General features: G+C 41.3%; 1 protein-coding gene across 3 annotated transcripts in view; it reads right to left on the bottom strand.

The window, feature by feature from the left end:
- CENPU (centromere protein U) overlaps positions 1–12,596 on the bottom strand; it is a 47,097-nt gene extending 34,501 nt beyond the window's left edge. For 2 of the 3 annotated variants that reach the window (XM_060184089.1, XM_060184094.1), the window contains exons 1-3: positions 12,520–12,596; positions 5,798–5,846; positions 2,900–3,008 (exon numbers count right to left, since the gene is read on the bottom strand). In XM_060184089.1, the coding sequence (XP_060040072.1) occupies positions 2,900–3,008; positions 5,798–5,846; positions 12,520–12,560 (199 nt within the window). In that variant the 5' untranslated portion in view covers positions 12,561–12,596. The other variant, XM_060184100.1, reaches the window with a different exon arrangement.
- Between the last annotated feature and the right edge of the window lie 11,003 nt (positions 12,597–23,599).

The following is a 23,599-nucleotide window of genomic DNA, read 5'->3' as shown; positions in this document are numbered from 1 at the left end:
AAAAGACTTTCATGCCTGAGTACCTGAAGTCCCAGCTTCAATTCCCAACACCACTATAGGCCAGAGATGAGCAGTGCTCTTGCCTATCTTACTCTATTTTTTCTCTTTATATTTTTCTAATTTTTTTTTTTGCCTCCAGGGTTATTGCTGGGGCTTGGTGCCTGCAACACAAATCCTCTGTTCCTGGGGGTCATTTTTCCCCTTTTGTTGCCCTTGTTGCTTATTTTTGTTATTGGACAGGATAGGGAGAAATCGAGAGAGGATGGGAAGACAGAGAGGGGGAGAGAAAGACACCTGCAGACCTGCTTCACTGACTGTGAAGCGACCCCCCCCCCCACAGGTGGGGAGCCAGGAACTCCAACCAGGATCCTTACGCTGGTCCTTGCACTTTGTGCCATGTGTGCTTAACCCACTGTGCTACCACCCGCCCACCCCCACTAAATATTTTCACTTAAAAAAGGGTCTCGAATATATGTATTTTAATTTATTTATTATTCGATACAGAAATTGAGAGGGGAGGAGGAAATAGAGAAGAGATACAGGGAGACTCCTGCAGCCCTCCTTCACCACTCATGAAGCTTTCCCCCTGCGGGGGGAGGGGGGGGACCAGGGACTTGAACCCATGTACTTGCACACCATAGTGTGTGTACTTAACCAGGTGTGCTACCATCTGGCCCCAGGTTTCAAATATTTGTACACCCATGTTTATAGCAGCACTACTCATAGTAATCAAAAGGTAGAGGCAACCTAAATGCCTACTGACAGACAGATAAACAAAATGAAGGACACAGGATGAGATATTATTTAATTTTTAAAAGGAAATACTGGCACATACTACAACATGATTGAACTTGAACACAATGCTAAGAAAACGTAGCCAATTCTCAGAGGACAAATATACAGCTCTTCTCATACAAAGTACTTAAGGAGTCAAATTCATAATTGGTGGGGCTGGGTGCTGGCACAATTGGTTGAGCACAAGCATTACAGTGTGCAAAGACCTGAGTTCAAGTGACCCATCCCTGCTTGCAGGGGAAAGCTTCACAGGTGGTAAAGTAGTGATGCAGGTGTCTCTCTCTATCCATCCTTCTCTCTCTCCCATCCTCCCCCTCTCCTCTCAATGGCTCTATCCAAAACAAATAAATGAAAAACAATTAGGAGTGTTTTGATCACGAAGGTATGTTGGATTTTATTAAAGGTTTTCTCTACATCTATTGAGATAGATAATCATGTGGTTTTTGGTTTTTCTTTTATTGATGTGGTGGATCACAATTATTGATTTAGGTATACTCAATCAGCCTTTCATACATACCTGGAATAAGTCCCACTTGGTTGTCATGTACAATTTTTAAAATATACTGCTTTCTCCAGTTGGCTGGAATTTTGTTCACTATTTTAACATCTATGTTCATCAGAGATACTGGTCTGTAGTTTTCTTTTTTGGTTGTCTCTGTCTGCTTTTAGAATCATTGTGATGTTGGCTTCATAGAAAGTGAGAGCACCCCTGTCTCTTCAACAAATGGTGTTGGGAAAATTGGGTTGAACTATGAAGAACAAAATTAAACCACTACATTTCACCACACACAAAAGCAAACTCCAAATGGGTCAAGGACCTAAATGTTAGACCAGAAACTATCAAATACTTAGAAGAAAATATTAGCAGAATTCCTTTCCCTCCAAGTTTTATAGGCATCTTCAATAGCATGGCAGACAAAAACAAAAATAATCCAGTGGAATTACATCAAACTGAAAAAAGATACCATCCAAGACTCCTTACAGAATAAGAGATCTTTACATGTCATATATAATAAAAATATATAAAGGGTTCACCAAACTTAGCAACAAAAAAACCAAATGACCCATCCAAAAGAGGGGAGAGGATATGAATAGAACATTCACCAGAGATCCTTTAAAAGGTCAACAGATCAACAAGGGCAACAAAAGGGAATAAATACATATTTTTTTTAAAAAAAGGTCAATAGACATATGAAAAAATGCTCCAAGATTGTTAGAGACATACAAATAAAGATAATAATGAGATATCATTTCATTTCTATGAGAATGCCCTACATCAGAAAGGACAGTAACAGCAAGTACTAGAGATAATTGCCTGGCTAAGAGGCTTCCCCTGCACTGCTGGTGGGAATGTAAACTGGCCCAACCCCTACGGAGAGCAAGTCTAAAGAACTCTAAAAAGCTTAGAAGTAGACCTACCCTATGACCCAGAAATTCCTCTCCTAGGAATATATCTTATGGAATCAAACACACTCATCCAAAAAGATCTGTATATATGTATGTTCATAGCAGCATAATTTGTAATAGCCAAAACCTAGAAGCAATGTAGGTGCCCAACAACAGATGAGTGGCTAAGAAAGTTAGGTATATATACACACATGGAATATTACTCAGCTATTAAGAATGATGAATTCACCTTCTTCACCTCATCTGGAACGGAACTTGAAGGAATCATTTTGAGTGAGATAAGACAGAATGAGAGAGATAAATATTGGATGATATCAGTCATGGACAGAAGTTGAGAAATAAGAACAGTAAGAGGAAATACAAAGTAGAACTTGGACTAAGTTTAGTGTATTGCACTGAAGTAAAGGACTCTGGGGGGGGGGGGATTTGAGAGCAGAGGGGTAGTCAAGTCCTGGAGCATGACGGTGGAGGTGGACCTATATGCTGAAGTGAGAGTGTTCCGAAAAGAAATTGAGAAAATTTATACATGTATCAACAACTGTATTTACTGTAAACCATTAATCCTACCCCCCTAAAAAAGAAACTATTATATAAAATGGCAACCTAAGTTATTCTGAAAAGAAACAACTATCCACCCACAAAAAATTTGAGACCATAAAAGAAAAAAAAAATTACCGTAAAAATTTAATATACTAACCAAAGATTTCAAAAGGTTCTTCATTTTCACCCAGTCTGCCAATGCTCGAGATATCAGACATATCAGAAAAATCAAATACATCTATAGGCTTGTGCTTTGGATCATCTTTCTAAAAGGGGATAAAATCAACATCAATTAATTGCCTTTAACAAGAAAGAACATTGCAAAACAAACCCTTACTACTACACTGGCCTAAAGTGGTGTGGTGGGATACAACACCTTTGATGATGTAAGGCAGGGAGTGGCAAAGATTTCCTATAAAGGATTAGAAAATAAATAGCAGGTGTGGCAAGATGTAAAATATCCGTTGTATAACTCAACTCAGCCACTGTGGAGCGATGCAGATGCAACAATGCAGGAAAGAATGAGCAAGACTGTGTCGTAATAAATCTCAATGTATATCGAAATTCGAACTTCATGTCATTTTAACACATTTAAAGACATTCTTCTTTAGATTTTATTTTTTAAGCATGTCATAATGGAAAAACATTCTTGGTTTATAGGGTTTACTGAAAAAAACAAGTGGCAGTCTAGAATTGGCATATAGGCCATAGTTTATTAACTCCTGATCTAGAGATAGCTCTGGGCTCTCCTTCCATAAATATGTCCATATGCTTGAAAAATTTTAAATAAGGATACATGGGGGTAAAAACTCGTGTGTGAAAGTGGAAGACCAGTTTGCAACTTAATGTACTAAGAAGACTCAAGACGTTTGCTGTCAGAAGTCCTAATGAAAGATCCAGGGAGTTGGGCGGTAGTGCATCGGGTTAAGCGCAGGTGGCACAAAACACAAGGACGGGGCATAAGAATCCCAGTTCGAGCCTCCGGCTCCCCACTGCCAGGGGAGTTGCTTCAGAAGCAGTGAAGCAGGTCTGCAGGTGTCTATCTCTCCCCTTCTCTGTCTTCCCCTTCTTTTTCCATTTCTCTCTGTCCTATCCAATAATGACAACATCAATAACAACAACAATAAAATAACAAGGGCAACAAAAAAGGAATAAATAAATATTAGAAAAAGATTTAAAAAAAAGAAAGATCCAAAACATAAAAATTGAGAAAAACTTCCAGAGCAGTTTTGGAAACTGTAGAATTGGGGGCCAGGTGGTGGTGCACCTGGTTGAACGCACATGTTACAATGCACAAGGACCTGGGTTTGAGCCCTTCCCCTTCCTCCTGCAGGGGCAAAGCCTTGCCAGTGGTAAAGCAGTGTTGCAGATATCTCTCTCCCTCTCTACCACTCTCTACCACTGCCTTCCCTCTCAATTTCTAGCTGTCTCTATTCAATAAATAAATAAGTAAATAAAATTTTTGAAAAATTAAAAAAAAATAAAAATGTAGAATGGTGCCATTCACAAACAAGAAAGGAAGATTCAGAAGATATAAAGGAGAAGAAGCTGTAGGGTCAAGCAGGGGGCTCAGCAAGAGAGCATGGGCTTTACATGTATGAGGCCCTAGCTTTGATCTCTGAAGTTTCTCCAAACTGTGTGCTCCACCAGTCCGATCTCACTTTTCTTTGAATTTGTATTTCTTCATGAGAGCAACAAAAACAAAGCAAGCAGAATTCCATGGTAGTGTAGCATTATTTTGACCCGTCTCAAAATAATTAAGCATTAAAGGAAATGGAGTAAAAGTGGCACATACTACAAAAAGTTTGCTGCTCACTGACCCACAATGAAGAATTGTTGCATAGAGGATTTGGGGCTGGATGCCCAAGAGGAGCTGACAGAGCCTCCATCCTCCCTGAGGCAAATGAAGCCTCTAGTTTGTATCAGCTGATGCTCCCCAAAGGAGAGAAGCGGAAAGGAAAGCTGAAGAAATCCCTCCCAGGCACACTGGACTTCAGCCACCAGGGCAGAGACCTAAGAAATACCTAGTGATGGGAGTCGGGAGGTAGCGCAGTGGGTTAAGCACATGTGGCGCAAAGTGCAAGGTCCAGCGTAAGGATTCCGGTTCGAGCCCCCCGGCTCCCCACCTGTAGGAGGTCGCTTCGCAAGCGGTGAAGCAGGTCTGCAGGTGTCTATCTTTCTGTCTTCCCTTCCTCTCTCCATTTCTCTCTGTCCTATCCAACAACAACAGTTATGACAACAATAACAACTACAACAAGCACAACAATAAGGGAAAAAAATAGGCTCTAGGAGCAGTGGTTTCGTAGTGCAGTAGCAATAACCCTGGAGGCAAAAAAAAAAAGAAAAAAGAAATACCTAGTGATGTAGGACTGGTGGGGAGCACATACTTAGTAAAACTTCAATTAATCATCAGGGTTTCTCAGAGACTGAAAGAGTAACCCTGTGAAAGTAGATTAAGGCAGCAGGGTTTGGAGAGACCACACAAGACTGAGAAAGCCAAGAGCAGGGCAGAAAGACTCCTGACTTCTGGTACCCTGGGAAGCAGCAGTTCATAGGAAGTTAAATTTCAAGGTTGACTGGAAAATAATTTGAAGCCAACTATTTAGACTGTTAAAGAAATGTATCTTCCACGTGTATGTGCATATTTAGTATATCGTGTGTGTTTGTGTGTGTATGTACTAAGACAACTGAGATAAAACTATAACGTGGGCTAAATGGAATATTATGAAATCACAAGTAATGTTTAAAAACTATAACACGAAAAAAATATTGTAAGTGAAAGAAGCAAAATACAGAGAGCTATGCAACTTTTATAAGGCAGTGATTATTAAAGAGAAAATAGAACCAGCCTAGGCCCAAACAAAAATATTCACAGTGCTTAAAACAGTCATTTTACCCACTATGTTGGGAAAAGTGGGAGGAAAATTAGAATAAACAACACTACAATAAAACTAAAATAAAACACTGAACTTACCAAGTGAAGTCAACAAAACTGAGGAACTCACAGAAACTTTGTACTGCCAGTTATGAGAAAAGAAATAAAAATATAACTTACATCTTCCATGGTATATGTTCTCCCTAAAGTTTTCTTTGGAGTTCTGGCACTATATATAACAAAAAAACACAAAAGAATTAGGAAATATTTGAACTAGGAAAAACAACCAAATTTTCAACTCTTACAAGATAACAAAGAAAATATTGGGTTGTGGGAGTCGGGCAGTAGCACAGCGGGTTAAGTGCACATGGTGTAAAGCACAAGGACCGGCATAAGGATTCCGCTTCGAGCCCCCGGCTCCCCACCTGCAGGGGAATCGCTCCACAGGCCGTGAAGCAGGTCTGCAGGTGTCTATCTTTCTCTCCCCCTCTCTGTCTTCCCCTCCTCTCTCCATTTCTCTCTGTCCTATCTAACAATGACGACATCAGTAACAACAATAACTACAACAACAATAAAAAGACAACAAGGGCAACAAAAGGGAAAATAAACAAAAAATTTTTTAATTAAAAAAATATATATTGGGTTGTTAGTTAATTCATGGCACATTTTTGCCTAGAAAAATACATCATGATTTTTCTGACAATTCAATATATTGGTCTCTACACTGAATTCCTGCCCGAGCTCCTAAAACTCTTGTTTAAGCTTCTAAGTATAAAGCTGCTAGGAAAAATTTATTTATTTATTTATTTATTTTTGTTCTAATGAAGTATCTTAATAGATGGTCTCTACTCTCCAGAAAGACCAAATAATTAGCAGAAGCTTGGAAGTTTCACTGACACCCACCATCACTCAAAGAGGGGTGAGGGTTGGTTGGAAATCAAGTTAATAACCGCTTGCCAACCTCAGGAAGCCTCAGTGAAACCCCAAAGGCAGGCATTTCAGCATGTTTCAAGGTCACTGAATTTATACAAGGACAGTGATACACCCCAACAACATAGGACCAAATGTCTATACTCAAGACCAGCCTAGTGCATCTCTTCACCTGGCTATTCCTCTGTACCTTTACCCTATCCTTTCGTAAACTGAGAACCACAAGTGTTTCCCTGAATTCTGTGAGCCGCTCTAGCAAAGTAGCCAAATCTAAGGAGCAGACTTGGCATATGTATAGCTCAACTGGACAGCAGTTGTGGGTACAGCCTTAGGACCCACTGCTTTTAACTCACATCAAAATGGCCTCCCCCCCTCCCCCGTGGGGCTAAATCCTTAACTTACGGTATGGTATCTGATGCTTTCTCTAGGAATTCAGTATTAGAATTGAGTGAAATGGTAGGATACCCACCAGGGGCTACAGAGCCTTGCTCAGTGGGGTGGAGGAAAAACACTACTACACAAGTCAGAATTGGGTGCAGAACATTATACCTCTCTAAGCATTTTCTTTCTTAATTATACTCATTAGCTGCACTAATAATGTGCATACAGTGAAATTCAGGTAATGGCAAATTCTTTTAGAAAACAGAATCCATATCTCACAATTCTAATTATTCTTATAGATTAAATCTATCACCAAGCTATAGAAATAACATCTCTCCCTCATGGACATAGGAAGTCCCAATCCCGTTTTGTCTCTGAGGTCCTAGTCTAGAGGTCTGACCACATCAGCAAAATTGAGCAAAAGGGAGATGTACAAACATTTAGTAAGCACCTGACACCAATTCTATCCTGTGTCCTGCAAGTACATCTTCTCATCAGCACTAACAGACCTACTAGGGAGACAGGAATATGCACATTTCAACACAGCAACATACTGCCAGGAAGGAGCCTGTTAAAATCTAGAACCTGCTTTCTTTCCATCCTTATGGTCCCTCTACTAAGCATTAAGGCAAAAGGATAAAGTTGTGTGTCTTCAACAAGCTTAAATAAGACGGGCCTGGCAAGATAGTTCACCTGGAAGAGTATGCCTGCTTTTGTAATGTGTATGATGCAGGTTCAAGTCCAGTCCCCACTGTACTGGGTTATCTTTCCCTCTCTCCCTCAATTTTTTTTTCTTTTAGAAATTAAACCAAAAAATATTGATATTTGTTTTAAAGGACAGTGTTATATGCTTTACATTGGGTTGTTCTAGCTCTCCCCCGCCAAGAAAATTGGTTCAGTCCTGCTAGTTTTCGTGGGCCGCTTGTCCCCAACCCAAGGAACCCCGAGAGAGTTCCAGAGTTCGAGAGTTAGAGAGTGCTTGGTGCTGCCGCGGGGGAAAGAGGCAACAGAGTTCTGTTTGGTGATTAGTTTGGGTTAGTTTATGAATCGTTGTTCCTAAATAAAGAAATACAGCTTCCCTGCCCAGCCATACATCTCTGGTCGTCTCTGTTACCCGCCCATGAAGCTAGCCCGGCCAGCTAGAGCCTCTGAATTTTAACAACAGGACAGTAGCTGCTTCTCTCTTTCTACCTGAATACAGCTGGCTCTGAGTGGTGAAGGCCCAGTGACAGATAAACAAATAAATAAATAAGATGGAGCAATAATGCAGAATTAGAAATTGGAAATAGGAACAGGCAGTGGTGTACCTGGTTAAGCACTCACATTACAGTGCGCAAGGGCCCAGGTTCAAGCCCCTGGTTCCCACCTGCAGAGGGAAAGCTTCACAAGTGGTAAATAGGGATGCAGGTCTCTCTTTATCCCCTCACCCATCTCAATTTCTGTCTCTATCCAATGATTAAAAAAAAGAAAGAATGCTGTCAGTGACTATGTATTACATATCCTCTATATAATATGTACAGTATCATACAGTCCCTTTAAAAACGTCCCATAAAGGTACCCATTTGAAGATAGCAAAATCAGTTTAGGGTGTTTGAACTATTTCTCTGGGAGGTTTTGTTTTTTAATCTGATACAATAGAAAACTTATAAAGAATTATAAGAATATGATGGGGGGAGACAGCATTGTGGTTACTCAAAAAGACTCATACCTGAGGCTCTGAGGTCTCAGGTTTAATCTCCTGCATCACCTTAAGGTAGAGTTGAACAGTGATCTGATGAGAGGAAGGGGGTGGGGGGAGATAATGGAAACAAAGAAAACGAGGAAGTAGAAGAAAAGGAAAAAAACAGGGTAAGAACCTTTTGTATACCCTTCCCCTAGCGACACCAAAATGGTTACATTTTGTTGCCTTTGCTTTCTGTATATATGTATAGCAAGTTAGAGACACTATGCATCATTACCTCTACCTTTGTCTTTCCTAAAAAAAAAAAAAGAGGGCATTATCTTCATCAGCTTTTGTAACCACTGTACCACTTCCAAATTAAGAATTATTAATTAAGAATTATTATTATTATATTTATTTAGTTTATTGCCACCAGGGGTATTGTTATGGCTCATTGCCTGTAATGATGAATCTGCCACTCCTGCAGACTATTTCTTTCTTTTCCCACTGTCTTTCTTTTGTTGAGACAGAAAGAAATTACAATAGAAAGGGAAAGAGAAAGACACTTATGAAGCATCCCCCCTGCAGTTGGGGACCAGGAGCTTGAGCCTGGCCCCTTACATATGGTAATGTGTATGGTCTACTAGGTGTGCTACCTCCCCTCCTGGCCCCCCAAATCAAAGAAATGTAATTGATTATATCATGTGGTCTATTTTTAAAGTTCATTAGTTGTCCCAAAGTCCTTTAAGGTTTCTTTTCTCTAGCACTTTTAAAAGAAATATAAGGCAATATAAGGGGGGTGGTGTGTGTCTGTGGGGGGTGGTGGGATGGGACACAGTCTTGTGGTGGGAATGGTGTTTATGTACACTCCTATTAATTTGTAGTCATATAAATCACTAATTAATATGAGAGGGGGAAAACTGATTGTATGTCTCCAACTTTTTAAAGCACAGACTGAATCTTTTTTATACATAGGCTGAGTCTTTGATATGTTGACTCTCTCAAAAGACTAGACCAGGGAAAACAGAAGCAACAAGTGGCACAGCTATATACAAGATGTTGGGTATTATACAGCAAATCCTAACAGAAGGACTTTTCAAAGTTATCCTAATTACCAAATAATGTGATGATAACAATAACTATTGTCTTCTTGAACCCTAAGACAGCAGGAACCTCACATTTCCACTATAGAGCCTGTATTTCCCCCAGTCCTGGAAACTTAGGGTGAGGTACACTTTCCTGCATGCTTCTCTCAATTCATACCAAATAATATTGCATCCGCCTATCACAACCTAATCAATGCCAACGAGTGCCACCTGAGCATGCTTCACTTCAGACTGTGTCCAGAGACTTCAGGTGTGGAATGACAACCCTTCAGCTTCATTACTCGGGTGAGACCTTTCCTTTCATAGTATTCTCTAATTCCGTTCCAGGTGGTTCACTTCCTAACAAAGTCCCAAAACCTAGATAAAGACCAGGTCCCATGAAATAGAGCATACATTCACACGTACCCATAAACTAGGGCAAAATATATACCTGAAAGCAAAAGTATGCAATAGTCTGCAGTGAGTACCCCCCAACACTTCATCTGCACTATTCCAGCCTTTAGGTCCATAATTGTTCAACAATTTGTTTGGCTTTGTATGTTAACTCTTTTCAGCCACCAGGTTCCAGATGCCAGCATGATGCTGACCAGACTTCCCTGGACAGACAACCCACCAATGTGTCCTGGAGCTTCACTTCCCCAGAGACCCACCCTACTAGGGAAAGAGAGAAGCAGACTGGGAGTATGGATCGACCAGTCAACGCCCATGTTCAGTGGGGGAGCAATTACAGAAGCCAGACCTTCCACCTTCTGCAACCCACAATAACCTTGGGTCCATACTCCCAGAGGGATAAAGAATAGGAAAGCTATCGGGGGAGGGGATGAGATATGGAGATCTGGTGGTGGGAGTTGTGTGGAGTTGTACCCTCCTAGCCTATGGTTTTGTTAATGTCTCCTTTTTTAAAATAAATAAATAATTAATTAAAAAAAAGAAATATAAGGCAATATAAAATATAAGAAGGCATTGAGCAAAGAATTTTCACAAACCTTTTGTTATATGTGTGTACTAGCTGTGACAAAATATTATTGTGAATCACAGTAAAAAAAAAAAGTTGGAAAATGATTTAGAAGTATTTCTCTGAAATGTCAGGCATCAGAATCATCTGGGAGGCTTGTTAACAAAGACTGCTTATTCCCATCTAGAGAGGTGCTAACTCAGAAAGTCTGGGAAGGGAGTGCAAGTTTGCTTTCCCAACAAGTTCCCAGGTGATGCTGATGTTCCTACTCAGGGGACCACACTTTAGGAAATCACTGTTTTTTGCCTCAGTAAACCAAAGGTCTTCACTTTATAGCATATATGATTTGGGGGTCCAGAATAGTTAATTGACTTGTCAATGGTCACAGCCAAGTAACCGAAACAGATCGTGAAACCAGATTGCTACAAACTGTTTCTAACATCTGTGAGAACTGTAGTGGTTATCTTTGGGAGGTGGGAGGGAGGGGACACAGAACTCTGGTGTTGAGTATGGTGTGGAACTATACATTGTTATAGTACAATCTTGTAACAAACTATTAATGATTTTAAAAAAGAAAAGAAACCAGATTGCTTAACAACCTGGCCTGTCTCTTGCTTCAGCTGTGCTCAAAACATAATAAAGTATTCTCTTTACCTTGAGCTAGGAGCCAAGATAATGTTTCCAAAAGACCATCTGTGACACCATATGTAAAAATTTTGGGGTGTGTGTGCAGTGTATTTGGGGATCTGGTGGAAGAATTAACAGATTTCATGAGACTCAAGGGCAAAAGCTGTATCTACATATATATCTATTTGTGTAAGACAAAAAGACAGAAACCAAAAGCCACAGACCTACCAATAAAGTTCAACTCTTGTTAGTCAATGTTTAGTGTCTCTGAATTTTCCAATCTTCTTTTTCATTGGAAGGAGCCTTCAGTTCTTTCCCTGTGGCCACAGGAGTCTGTCTAACCCTAGTTTATTTAGACTTTCTGCTCCAGTCTTTCTCTTATGTTCTAGTTGGCTCACCTCCCACCCCCACCACACACCTGTAAATAACTTCAGTCTTCACACCGCCTAAGAAGGACTAAACCTAGACCTCTCTAGGCTGCAGCTGTTCAGGCACAGCAATAAAGCATTTATTTGTCTATGAATTTGTGATGAATAACATCCTACAGAGCAACTTTGCAACAGAATTTTAAATTGGTTGGCTTTTCTGACGAGGAAAAAAAATCATTCAACCCACACTGGAGATCTATGTTAAGACTAACAAGTGCCAGTTGGATGCACTAGACAGATTTGATTCAGCTTTGTCTCTGTGGTTTGTTAGCAAGACAGCACGCCCATCAGCCTGGGCTAAGTGTCGTCACTAGCATTGACTGTCAAGCAAGGAGCAGGCAAGCAAAAAGTCATTTTTTTGTTGTATACGGTGTTTCAAAATAATGAGACTTGCTACTTTAGATGACACCTGCACAAAGCCCGGACAAAGCTCTTTCCCAGCGACCAAGCACAACTTTAAACTGCACGTCCTCTCGGGCTGCTGACAGCTCTGAGACTGGGGTTGTTATTCCTACTGAGCAGACATGCAGACCCAGGCCAGGAGCAAGCAGTCAACAATCGGGGGAGGGGGGCAGGGGGCGGTGCACCTGGTTGAATGCACATGCTACAAAAACCCAGGTTCGAGCCCCCAAGCCTCACCTGCAGGGGGAAAGCGAGTGGTGAAGCAGAGCCCTACCCTCTCGGTTTCCGGCTGTCTCTATCCAATAAACAAAGATAATACAGTCCTCCAGCTATTCTCGGAGGCACAAGCCGCAGCAAGAAAGAAGGAAGATAAACCTGACGGCGCCACGGGCGCCGCGACCGCTGCCACTTACCCGCGGAGCCCTGGAGACCGCACCCGCCGCTGCGGCGCCATAGCAGCTGACTGCACCGGGTTCTGAAGCTCCCGCCAAATCCCGCGCGCTCTGAGCAACCAATCCGGGACGAGTATGCGTGCCCGCCCCTACCCAGACGTCATCACAGAGCACGCGCGAAAATCCGGCCTGGTGTTTCCGAAGGCGGAGCTGGAGTCCACACTTTCCAGTAGCTGAGGAAGGAAGAGGAGGAGCCAAAGACGTGCTGGGCTTTCTCACCTGCAGGAGCTTGGGCTATTTTTCCAAGTAAAGATGCAAACCATGGATAGACCTCTATCTGCTTGTGCATTGGTGCCTGTTATGTATGTCAGTGAAGCACCAAATATCAATGGATATACCTACCCTTTTAGTCTGCTGCTACCTTTATTACATGTGCAAAGTGTGGCATATTATTTGACTTTTATCCTATTTGGGTTTTTGTTTTGTTTGTGCAGAGAGATTCTGGAACATACCTTCACTGAAAGAATGATGTTGGACACTTACCACATCATAAAACTTCCAAAGTGCATTAAAGACCAAAATGTGGGTGTTAGAATTATGAAACTCTTTGGGAGAAAAAGGGTCCAAAGCTACATGACATTATACTTGAAAATGATTTCTAGGATATGAGAGCAAGTGTAGTTTGAGATGATGGTGGACGGAGATAAATAATCACATATGATTCTTCAACATTTCTAAATGCACCCTCTTCTTTCTAAGAACAAACGCTCTTTGTGCTTGCCAGTCCCATGTTTTTCTACATGACAAAAATAATGTTATTGTTCTTGATATAGTTAGTACGTATCAGTAGTATAACTAGTATGTATATAATTATTTATATAATTAGTGTGTATTCTCCAATTGCTTTCTTACTCAAAATTATGAATTTTAGGTTTATCCATATAGAACCATGTAGCTCTAGTTCATTCATCTTCATTGTCTTCAGAATGCGTTCAGTGAAGATACCACGTATAAAGCAATTTGTCCTGAATTATATCTTACTACCTTTCAGCCACTATTTTGCAGATGTTACTATGATTCCATCTTGACTTCCCTGGGCAGAAAACTTCACTAATGTGTCCCTTACCTGTTCAGAGCCCTACCCCACTCGGGAAAGATAGAAACAGGCTGGGGATATGGATCAACCTGCCAATATCCATGTCAGCAGAAAAGCAATTACAGAAGCCAGACCTTTCGCCTTCTGAACCTCAAAAAAAATTTTTTTTGGTCCATATTCCCAGAGAGATAAAGAATAGGGAAGTTGCCAAGGGTGGGGACACGGAACTCTGGTGGTGGGAACTGTATGGAATTTTACCCCTGTAATCTTACAATCATGTTAATCATTATTAAATCACTAATAAAAGTTAAAACAAAAGATTTCATATAGATACAGAGATAGATATTCCTCTAGATATAGATCAAACGATTATCAGTCTTTTTGCTATTACGGACAATACAACAGTAGATATTCTTGTTCAAGTCTCACAGGACATTTGTTTACTAGTTTCTTTAGGGATAGATGGACTCTGTGATATTTTATTTATTTATTTATTTGCCTTCAGGGTTATTGCTGGGGCTTGGTGCCTGCACTACGAATCGAATCCACTGCTTCTGGAGGCCATTTTTTCTCTTTTGTTGCCCTTGTTCATTGTTGTTACTATTATTGTTATTGCTGTCGTTGTTGTTGGGTAGGAGAGAAATCGAGAGAGGAGAGGAAGACAGAGGGGGGGAGAGAAAGACAGACACCTGAAGACCTGCTTCACTGCCTGTGAAGCGACCCCTCTGCAGGTGGGGAACCGGGGGCTTGAACCGGGATCCTAGAGCCGGTTTTTGCACTTTGCGCCAAGTGTGCTTACTCTGCTGCGCTACCGCCCCACCCCATTATTTATCTTTTATGATTACAAAAAAAGTGAAGGGAAAATCTGGTCACTGAGAAACTCTGAAGGAAGAGAATAGCAGGTGACTTTGTAGGGAAGCTAGTGACCAACATATTCTGTTTTAAGATGGTACCTGTGTTAGTCTTTTGTAATTTTCTCTAAATTTAACCTTATGTCATTGTATTTACAAGAATTAGGAGTAGTATTCAGGATGAGGTGAGACATGGGTGTCGCAGAGACTGGAGTCCTAGAGGGTTCCACTGAGGAAAGTCAAAGGTAGTGGAGAACAGACAGGTGAGTACAGGGAGCTGAAGGATGTGCATGCCATAGGTCTTTAAGCTATGGTATACATTTTCATATTTAAGAAATGGGACAAAAGGGCAGGAGACTGCTTAGCCAGGGAGTATGTGAGAGTGTGCTCTACCATATGGGCAGACCCAGCTTCAAGTTTCAGCACCATATGGGAACACTATGCTTGAGATAGGATGAACACTAACTCCTGTTTCTCCCTCTCTCACTTAACAAATAAAAATAATAATACAAGTTGAGCCAAGTGAGCCACTCAGTGATATCAAGCATGTGCAAGACCTTGAGTTCATTCCCTGGTGCAACATAAAACAATTAATTTTTAAATACTATTACTTGTATAATACAAACACAGGAAATACATAATACAAAACATCTTAGATCCTTGGGGTAAATTGAGTAATTGGGCACAGACACATCACTGTGGGAATGTATCTACTCCCTGCAGATTAGATTGATGGATTTATTTTTCCCTTATCTATAATTATTAGTTTGACTTTTAAATGAGAATATTATTATTATTTTCAGGATTATCATCAAGATGAGATATGAAATGTAAAGGGTCCTGAGCCCCTGGCTCCCCACCTGCAGGGGGTGGGGGTCGCCTCACAAGTGGTGAAACAGGTCTACAGGTGTCTTTCCCCCCTCTGTCTACCCCTCTTCCCTAGATTTCTCTGTGTCCTACCCAATAACAACAATAACAACAACAAGGGCAACAAAAATAGGAAAAAATGGCCTCCAGTAGTGCAGGCACCAAACCCCAGCAATAACCCTGGAGGCAAAAAAAAAAAAAAAAAAAGTAAAATGTATGGAGATCTCTATAAAGAAAGGCTTATAATTTGTTTTTTTTATTTTTAATTTATTTAAATTTCTTTATTGGGGAATTAATGTTTTACATTCAACAGTAAATACAATAGTTTCTACATGCATAACATTTCCCAGTTTTCCATATAACAATACAACCCCCACTAGGTCCTTTATCATCCTTTTTGGACCTGTGTTCTCCCCCCACTCCCGAAAAACCCCCAGAGTCTTTTACTTTGGTGCAATATGAGAAAGGCTTATAATTTGTTTTAATCGCTTATCTTATTGAGAAAAAAAATAATAATTTGCGAGACAGTTATTGTCACACGTACAGTTTCTTATTTCCTGTGATCTGTGTCCATGCACCATTCCTACTAACAACTGAAATCCTCCACCATGTGCACTGGGTCCCCAAAGTCCTCTTAACCCCCTTCTTCCAACTCCCCACCTGTAGAGCTCTTAGTTATACAACAATAGATCACAACTAGACTCACCTCTGTCTTTCCTTTTTGTTTCTTAAATTTCACCTATAAGTGAGAACATCTGGTACACATCTTTCTCCTTCTGACCCCTCATTTAACCATTTCACACAATTACTTTAATTTATGAAAGATATAGTAAAATAGATCTTCTTTCTCACAACAGTGTAGTATTCCACCATGTATATACATATACATACATATATGTGTATGTATATGTATCTTTTAAAATGATTTTTAAACGTTATTTAATTTGATAGGACAGGGAGAAATTGAGAGGGAAGGAGGAGAAAGAGACACCAGCAGCCCTGCTTCACCATTAGTGAAGTTTTCCCCTACAGATGAGGACTTGGGGCTTAAACCTGGGCTTTGCGCTCAGTAACGTGCATTTAGCCAAGTGTGCCACCACCCAGTTCCTACGACACAACTTCAACACTCACCTGTGGACATCTGGATTGTTTCCAGATTTGGGCTATTACAAATAGGGCTGTTATGAACATAGGTATACATAGAAATAATTACATGTAAGTATACATAGAAATAATTACATTTTGGGATGCTTGTTAATTTTCTGCCATTTACATTTTTATTGAGGAAAACAAAAACAGTTTTTGAGGGAGTTTCAGGAATTTATGGCAACAGTTTTACTACATGGAAACTTAATTTTAGCCTTTTTTCCCCCCCTTTCCTTTTTTTGATGTTTAAGTAAAATGAGATATGTGTACAAAACTCAATTTAAAGTAAGGCTATATAGAGTGAGACCTAGTTCAGGAGATACATGTTCTAGTGGAAGTTCTTATAAGTGATGTATTTACTCAGAATAGGTTGCCTAATCTTTCTGTGTCTTGACATAGGGATATTGATAAGGTTGATTTTTTTATATTAATTGTTATTTATAAAAAGGCAACACTGACAAAAACCATAGGATAAGAGGGGTACAGCTCCACAGCAGAACTCCGTAGCCCATTTCCTCTCCTGATAGCTTTCCTATTCTTTATCCCTCTGGGAGTATGGACCCAGGGTCATTGTGGGGTGCGGAATGGAAGGTCTGGCTTCTGTAATTGCTTCCCCGCTGAACATGGGCATTGATAGGTTGATCCATACTCCCAGCCTGTCTCTCTCTTCCCTAGTGGGGCAGGGCTCTGGGGAATATGAGAGGGGAAAAACTGATTGAATGTCTCAAACCTTTTAATGCACGAACCATAGGCTGAGTCTTTGAAATGTTGATTCTCCTAAAAGCTTAGACTAGGGCTTGTTAATATTTTTTACTGCACCATTGGATCGACCTTCTCGTGGTGCATCCCGTGAGTACCCATTCATTGGGGAAACTGACGGTCCTTCCTAGCCGACTGAATCCACATGGATCCCAGTCACTTTCAAAGCCAGCAACAAGCAGCTCCTGACAGCTTTCAACCTGACGCTGTTGACTGGCTACGGAAGAAGGGCAAACGCTAGAAGAAGAAGACTGCACCTCTTTTGTGAATTCTCTGTTTAGGACTGTGTCCACTAGAGGGCAGATAAAGAAAGGGATTGAGATTTGAAAATGTTACTGGAGATCAGAGCTGCTCTTTGTCAGACAGCATAAATGCCTCAGTGAATCCAAGATTAAAAACTAGGTATCTTGTGATCCGGGAGGTGGCATAGTGGCTAAGGCACTAGACTCTCAACACTAGATATCTTAACTGCTTTTGCTCCACTTGCTTTTCCTCCTTCATGAACACTGTCTTCTTTTATAATTTATCACATCTACTCTTGTAAAGTTTCCCTTAAAACAGGATATAATTTTCTATTGTGGAAAAGAAATAACTCATTACACATATTTTCCTACTTTTTTTTCTTTATTTCTTCCTACAGTATTTTTTGCGGTTTTTTTTTTTTTTTTTTTTTTGGCACAAAGGAATAATCTACTAAACTTGGCAGTTCTCACCAGGAATAAACTGAATTTATTATCTGTTTTAAACAGAGCAACTGCTAAACATATGAAACTATGACACTGCAAAACAAAATTAAACTCTCCCAGGAGAGCAAGGGTAGGGACAAGGAGGGAGGAGAGCTTCAGCTAGATGTTTCCTTTAACAAAGGAAACAAAATTCAGAAAGGTGGCACTATTCTTTATCTTTTAAAGTTGGAGGGCTAAATGCCTTTTTCCATTGTAGTGAAGTCCAGTAACTCTGGATTCCTTCATATATCGCATGCTTTCCAACATTACCCTGCCTCTGACACTTGGCTGCTAAATTTGCTCTCTAACTCCTGTTCTGCTTCTCTGAGGACCCAACTGGCACTGCTCCTACCCAAACTGAAATCACATGGCTAAGTAAGTCTGACTTAGGACATCACCACCATGCAATGTCACATGTTTCAGATTCCATTCCCCACTCCCTGCAGGGCAAAGAAAACATGGTGTAGGAAGCCTGACAGAAACATTCTAGAAAAAATCCAGGATTTCTCCGGCCAAGGAAAAGGTGGCTTCTAACCAGCAATGGAAGTAATTTTATAAGTCATATTTGTCAAAGAGCCAAATGAGCACATAAGCTGAGAAGGAGAAAAGTGAAAGAATCCCCCAAACGGAAACCTTTTTTTTTTCTGCCAGGGTTATCACTGGGGTTCCATCCTGTGTGATTCCACTGCTCCCACATGACTATTTTTAGGTAGAGAGTGAGAGACAAGAGGGTGACAGATCAACAGAGAAAGAGATATCATAGTAAGTATTGCATCCACTCCCTCCATATGAACAGTGACTGAGGGCTTGAATTGGGGGCTGCAGCTGGGTTCTTACAGCAAAGTGTGTGCTCTTCTGGGTGAGTGATCCCCTGGCCTTCCCCCTGACTTTTTTTTTTTTTGAGAGAGAGAGAGCGAATGAAAGAAACCATAGCACCAAAAGCTTCCTTCAGCAGGTGGGGCTTAAACTTACCCAAGTAAGCTCCAAAAATAATTTTCTCCAGACTGCTTTCCATAGGGGGTTGGACCAATTTAATTTTCTGAAGGAAATAAAATTTCCACAGTAGAAATTTACCTCGATGAACTTACTTCTCAAACTCTGGTCCAGAAACTTTTTTTTTTTTAATAGCCTAAAGGTCTTTTGTTTTGTCATCCTTTTGCTTTCCCAGCACCAGTCAAGTCAGGGGTTCATAAGAAGTTGGTTTCAGCAGCTCAGGCTTCTCTCCATCTGTTCTCATACCATGTACTTCTGTGGGGGAAACAGCCTGGTCCTTAGCTGAGCTTAACTACACTTTTCTTTGGCTTCTTTCTTCTGATCATCTTTCTTTACATATTTTAGGACACTATCAGGGACCAGGCTCATGCCTTTTTCTGGTTTAAGAAAAGCCACCTGCCTTTTGGGCATCACTTGTAGACTCCTAGAGGTCTGCCACAATCTTCTCTGAGGGAATTCCTTTGTGGACAGTGCCCACTCCCTTGGTGTCCACAATATCACCTCTCCTGAAGATTGCAATCAAAATAACTTCATCCTTAAAAAACAAAACAAACAAACAAAAAAAACCTAGAGGAGGGACAGGCAGATGAATCACCTGGTAGAATGCACACTGTGCCATGTATGAGGACAGGGGTTTGAGCCTCTAGTTATCACGTGGGAGCACCCGCATGGGGGAAGCTCATAGGTGGTGAAGCAATGCTATTGCATCTCCCCTCTCTTCCTCTCTCCTTCCCTTATCCTCTAGCTAGGAAAATGAAAGGAAGGAAGGGAAGGGAGTCAGCTCATCGGGAGTGGTAGAATCAAAGAGGCATGGAACCCCAGCAATAACCTTGGTTTAAAAAGTGAATGGCTGAATAAATAAATACAAAAGATCTAGAGAACATATTGCAAGTGCCTCAATTCTTTTCCTTTATGTTGGTCGTATTACTGGGAGATTGCAATTCCAGATGCAAAAGAAAAAAAACTTCTCTGAAAAATATTTTCATCCCCTTAATGACCTTGCTTCTTTGGACACTGCTTTGTTTGGGTGACCTGAGCACATACACAGGAGTGAAGCTGACCATATATTTGGAGAGTTTACAGTATCTGGTGCTCAATAGAAAATAGCTGAAATGGCTATATTAAAAAAAAAAAAAAACTGACAATAGGGTCTGCCAGTAGCTCACCTGGACAGTGGACATGTTTTGCCATGCAGGTGATCCAGGTTTGAGCGTGGCCTTTACTACACTTGAGAAAGCTTTGGTACTGTGTTGGATAGTATGCCAGCTCCCCCTGGCTTCTGCTTAACCATATGCCTATATAGGGATAGATTAAATCCCATTCAAAGCTTTGGTCTATTTACATAAATTACTTTTACATTTACATAAAGCACCACACTCCCTCCAGGGCATTGGTGGTTCAGTGATAGGATTCTCGCCTGCTCCATCCCCTCCTTGTCACACTCTGATTTTCACCAGTCGAATCTTTACATCAGGCTCAACCTGACGCTGTTGACTGGCTACGGAAGAAGGGCAAACGCTAGAAGAAGAAGACCAGTCACTTTTCTCTCCACCCTCTCTATATCACATCCTGTTTCCACCCTACTTGGAGCGTATAAAAACAGCTGCTCTTCTGATTAAAGACACTTGGAAATTGCTTTCCGGCTCCGAGAGTCCCAGAGTGTATCTCCTGCGAAGTTAGTGCAGCACGAGTTCCTGATCCCTCTCCCACGCAGCAGCCTAGATAGGCTCCAGTTGAGTTCTCTCCAACCCAGAGAGCACTAGCTCGGGAAGAAGCACCCTCAGGCTATCCCGGCAGTACTGTACTGTCTTTCCCTCTCTTCTTATTTGAAAAAGTGGGTCTAAACTGGTGAAACCTTAGCAATGGCAAACATGAACAAAAGAAGCCGATAACAGAAAAATGGGATAGTTAAAGAAAACTCCCATCTACAATAACCCTTGAGACCAATTTTGGTCTCACCAACTTTCTTCTTAAACCTTCAGTGGACAACACAAAAACTTTCCTAGAAAAGTTCCTAGAAGAAATTCTTTCTCTCCCCCTCCACCTTTTCAGACTGCTGCCCTGTACCTCAGAGCTCATTTATTCCTCTGCACCCCTGTGACCTCTCTCACTTGCCATAAAAAGATCCATCCTCACCGCTCAATTCCTTCACCTCCCATCACTACTAGGTCACACACATGCTGAGTTCTTTCTTTTCTGGGCTTGGAAAAATGGAGAAGGCTTCCCCAAAAAGCACTTAGCATCATCAGTCTAATACAAGGGAACAGGAGCTGGCTATGCCAGGTAAGACAGTGCTCTGAAGGGAGAACAAGTGCAAAGGCCCAGCAATAAGCAAGAGCATGATGCATTCTGGGAACCAGACTAAGTCCAATGTGACTGCAACAGAGGTGGGAGACGGTAGCAAACAATGGGGTTAGGCTGACAGGCAGGGGTCCCCCATTTCTTTGTTCAAACTGTTGTGCCCAGTGGTCCAGGAGATGGCACAGTGGCTATAGCTTTGAACTCTCAACCATCGGTCCCTAGTTCAATCCCTGGCAGCACATGTACCAGAGTGATGCCTGGTTCTTTCTCTTACTTTCTATCTTTCTCATTAATAAATAAAGAAAATCTTTTAAAAAAAAAAATTGTTGTGCCTAGACCAGTAGTCACAGCACTGCCTGGGAGCTTGTTAGAAATACAAGGTTTCAGTCCTTGTGCTTTGCGCCACGTGCACTTAACCCACTGAGCTACCACCAGACTGAGAAATACAAGGTTTTGGGAATTGGGCAGTAGCGCAGGTTAAGCGCATGTGGCGCAAAGCGCTAGGATTGGCATAAAGATCCTGTTCGAGCCCCCAGCTCCCCACCTGCAGGGGAATTGATTCACAGGCGGTGAAGCAGGTCTGCAGGTGTCTGTCTTTCTCTCCCCCTCTCTGTCTTCCCCTCCTATCTCCATTTCTCTCTGTCTTATCCAACAACAACAACAACAATAATAACTACAACAATAAAACAACAAGGGCAACAAAAGGAAATAATAAAAAAAAAAGAAATACAAGGTTTCAAAGCCCAATTCCAGATTCAGTGAATTCAAATCTGTACTGTAAGATCTCCAAGTGCTTTGATGCACAATAAAATGTAGGAAGCCATCTAAGTACACTAAGCTGCTGAAACTTGAAAGAGCAATGGAAAATCATTGAAAGACTGCTACGAGGAATCATATGGTAAAAGTTATAATTTAGAAAAAGATTCTAGATACAAAGTGGGGTGGAGGGGGGGCTGTAGGATTCAGGTCCTGGAACAATATGACAGAGGAGGATCTAGTGGGGGTTGTATTGTTATGTGGAAAACTGGAAAATGTTATGCATGTACAAACTATTGTATTTTACTGTTAATTGTAAACCATTAATCCCCCAATAATTTTTTTTAAAAAGTGGGAAAAAAGTGGGTGGACCACTTGACACCGACACAGTAGACAAGACAGTTAAAAGGGACTGGCGTGATTGCCCCAGCAAGAGTGGGGCACTATTATTCTGATTGGTAGTAGGAGCAAGGAACTGATAAGGACAAGATGAATAGGTGACAGGAAAAGACATCAGAGGCTGGAGAAGCTGGGCTGCTTTGGACAGACTTGGGAATTCTCCCAAATCCAGGGCCCACTGACAAGTCAGGCAGGGCAGGGATGAGCCGCTGGCAGGAGTGAGCAGGGTGGGGAAAGCAGTATCAGTGGGTGTGGGAAAGCAAGGGACACAGAAAATCAGAGCTCCTCTGCGTCTGCACAAGTTGCCTAATGTAGAAATGTGAGCCAACTGGTTTTCACATACACTTCACATGCATCTCAGTCAGTGCACCGTGCCTAACCACCCCTGCAGCAGGCACTGCTGTCACACCCATTCTAATAAACTGCGTGCAAAATAGGAAGCCAGCCTAAGTTGCTTAGGGATGGGGGCTGTGGGTGGGTGGGATGAGGCAGCAGCTTTATTATCTGGTGAAGGCAATTTCTGTTAAGAAAAATTTGACAGCCCAAACCATTCATCTTTCCCTGTTAAAAATCTCAATTAAAGGGATATAGAAATGGCTCACCTAGAAGTGAACACTTTAATGTATATGACAACCCAGATTTGAGCCCCCCAGTCACTACATGAGAGTATTTTGGATAGGGGAAGCTTCAGTGATGGAGCAGTGCTGTGGTGTCTCTATTCTCTCACCTTCTTTCTCTCTTCCTTCCGTCCTCTTTTTTCTCTTTCTTTTTTTAATACTTTATTTATTTATTCCCTTTTGTTGCCCTTGTTGTTCTTTATTGTTGTAATTATTATTGCTGTTGTCGTCATTGTTGTTGGATAGGACAGAGAGAAATGGAGAGAGGAAGGGAAGAGAGAGGGAGAGAAAGACACCTGCAGACCTGCTTCACCACTTGTGAAGTGACTCCCCTGCTCAAACTGGGACCCTTACGCCAGTCCTTGTGCTTTGTGCCATGTGTGCTTAACCCATTGCACTACTGCCCAACTCTCTTTCTCTCCTTTCTTCTTCCTTTTCTTTCTTTCTTTCTTTCTTTCTTTCTTTCTTTCTTTCTTTCTTTCTTTCTTCCTTTCTTCCTTTTTCCCACCATGTTATCACTGAGGCTTGGTGCTGATATTACAAATCCACTGCTCCCACAAGCCATTCCCCTCCCCACTTTTTTTTTTTTGC

This window comes from Erinaceus europaeus, chromosome 2 (assembly GCF_950295315.1).
Source record: "Erinaceus europaeus chromosome 2, mEriEur2.1, whole genome shotgun sequence".
Classification (NCBI taxonomy): Eukaryota; Metazoa; Chordata; class Mammalia; order Eulipotyphla; family Erinaceidae; genus Erinaceus; species Erinaceus europaeus.
The sequence above is the reverse complement of the archived record's forward strand: the minus strand, read 5'-3'. Positions and strand labels throughout refer to the sequence as shown.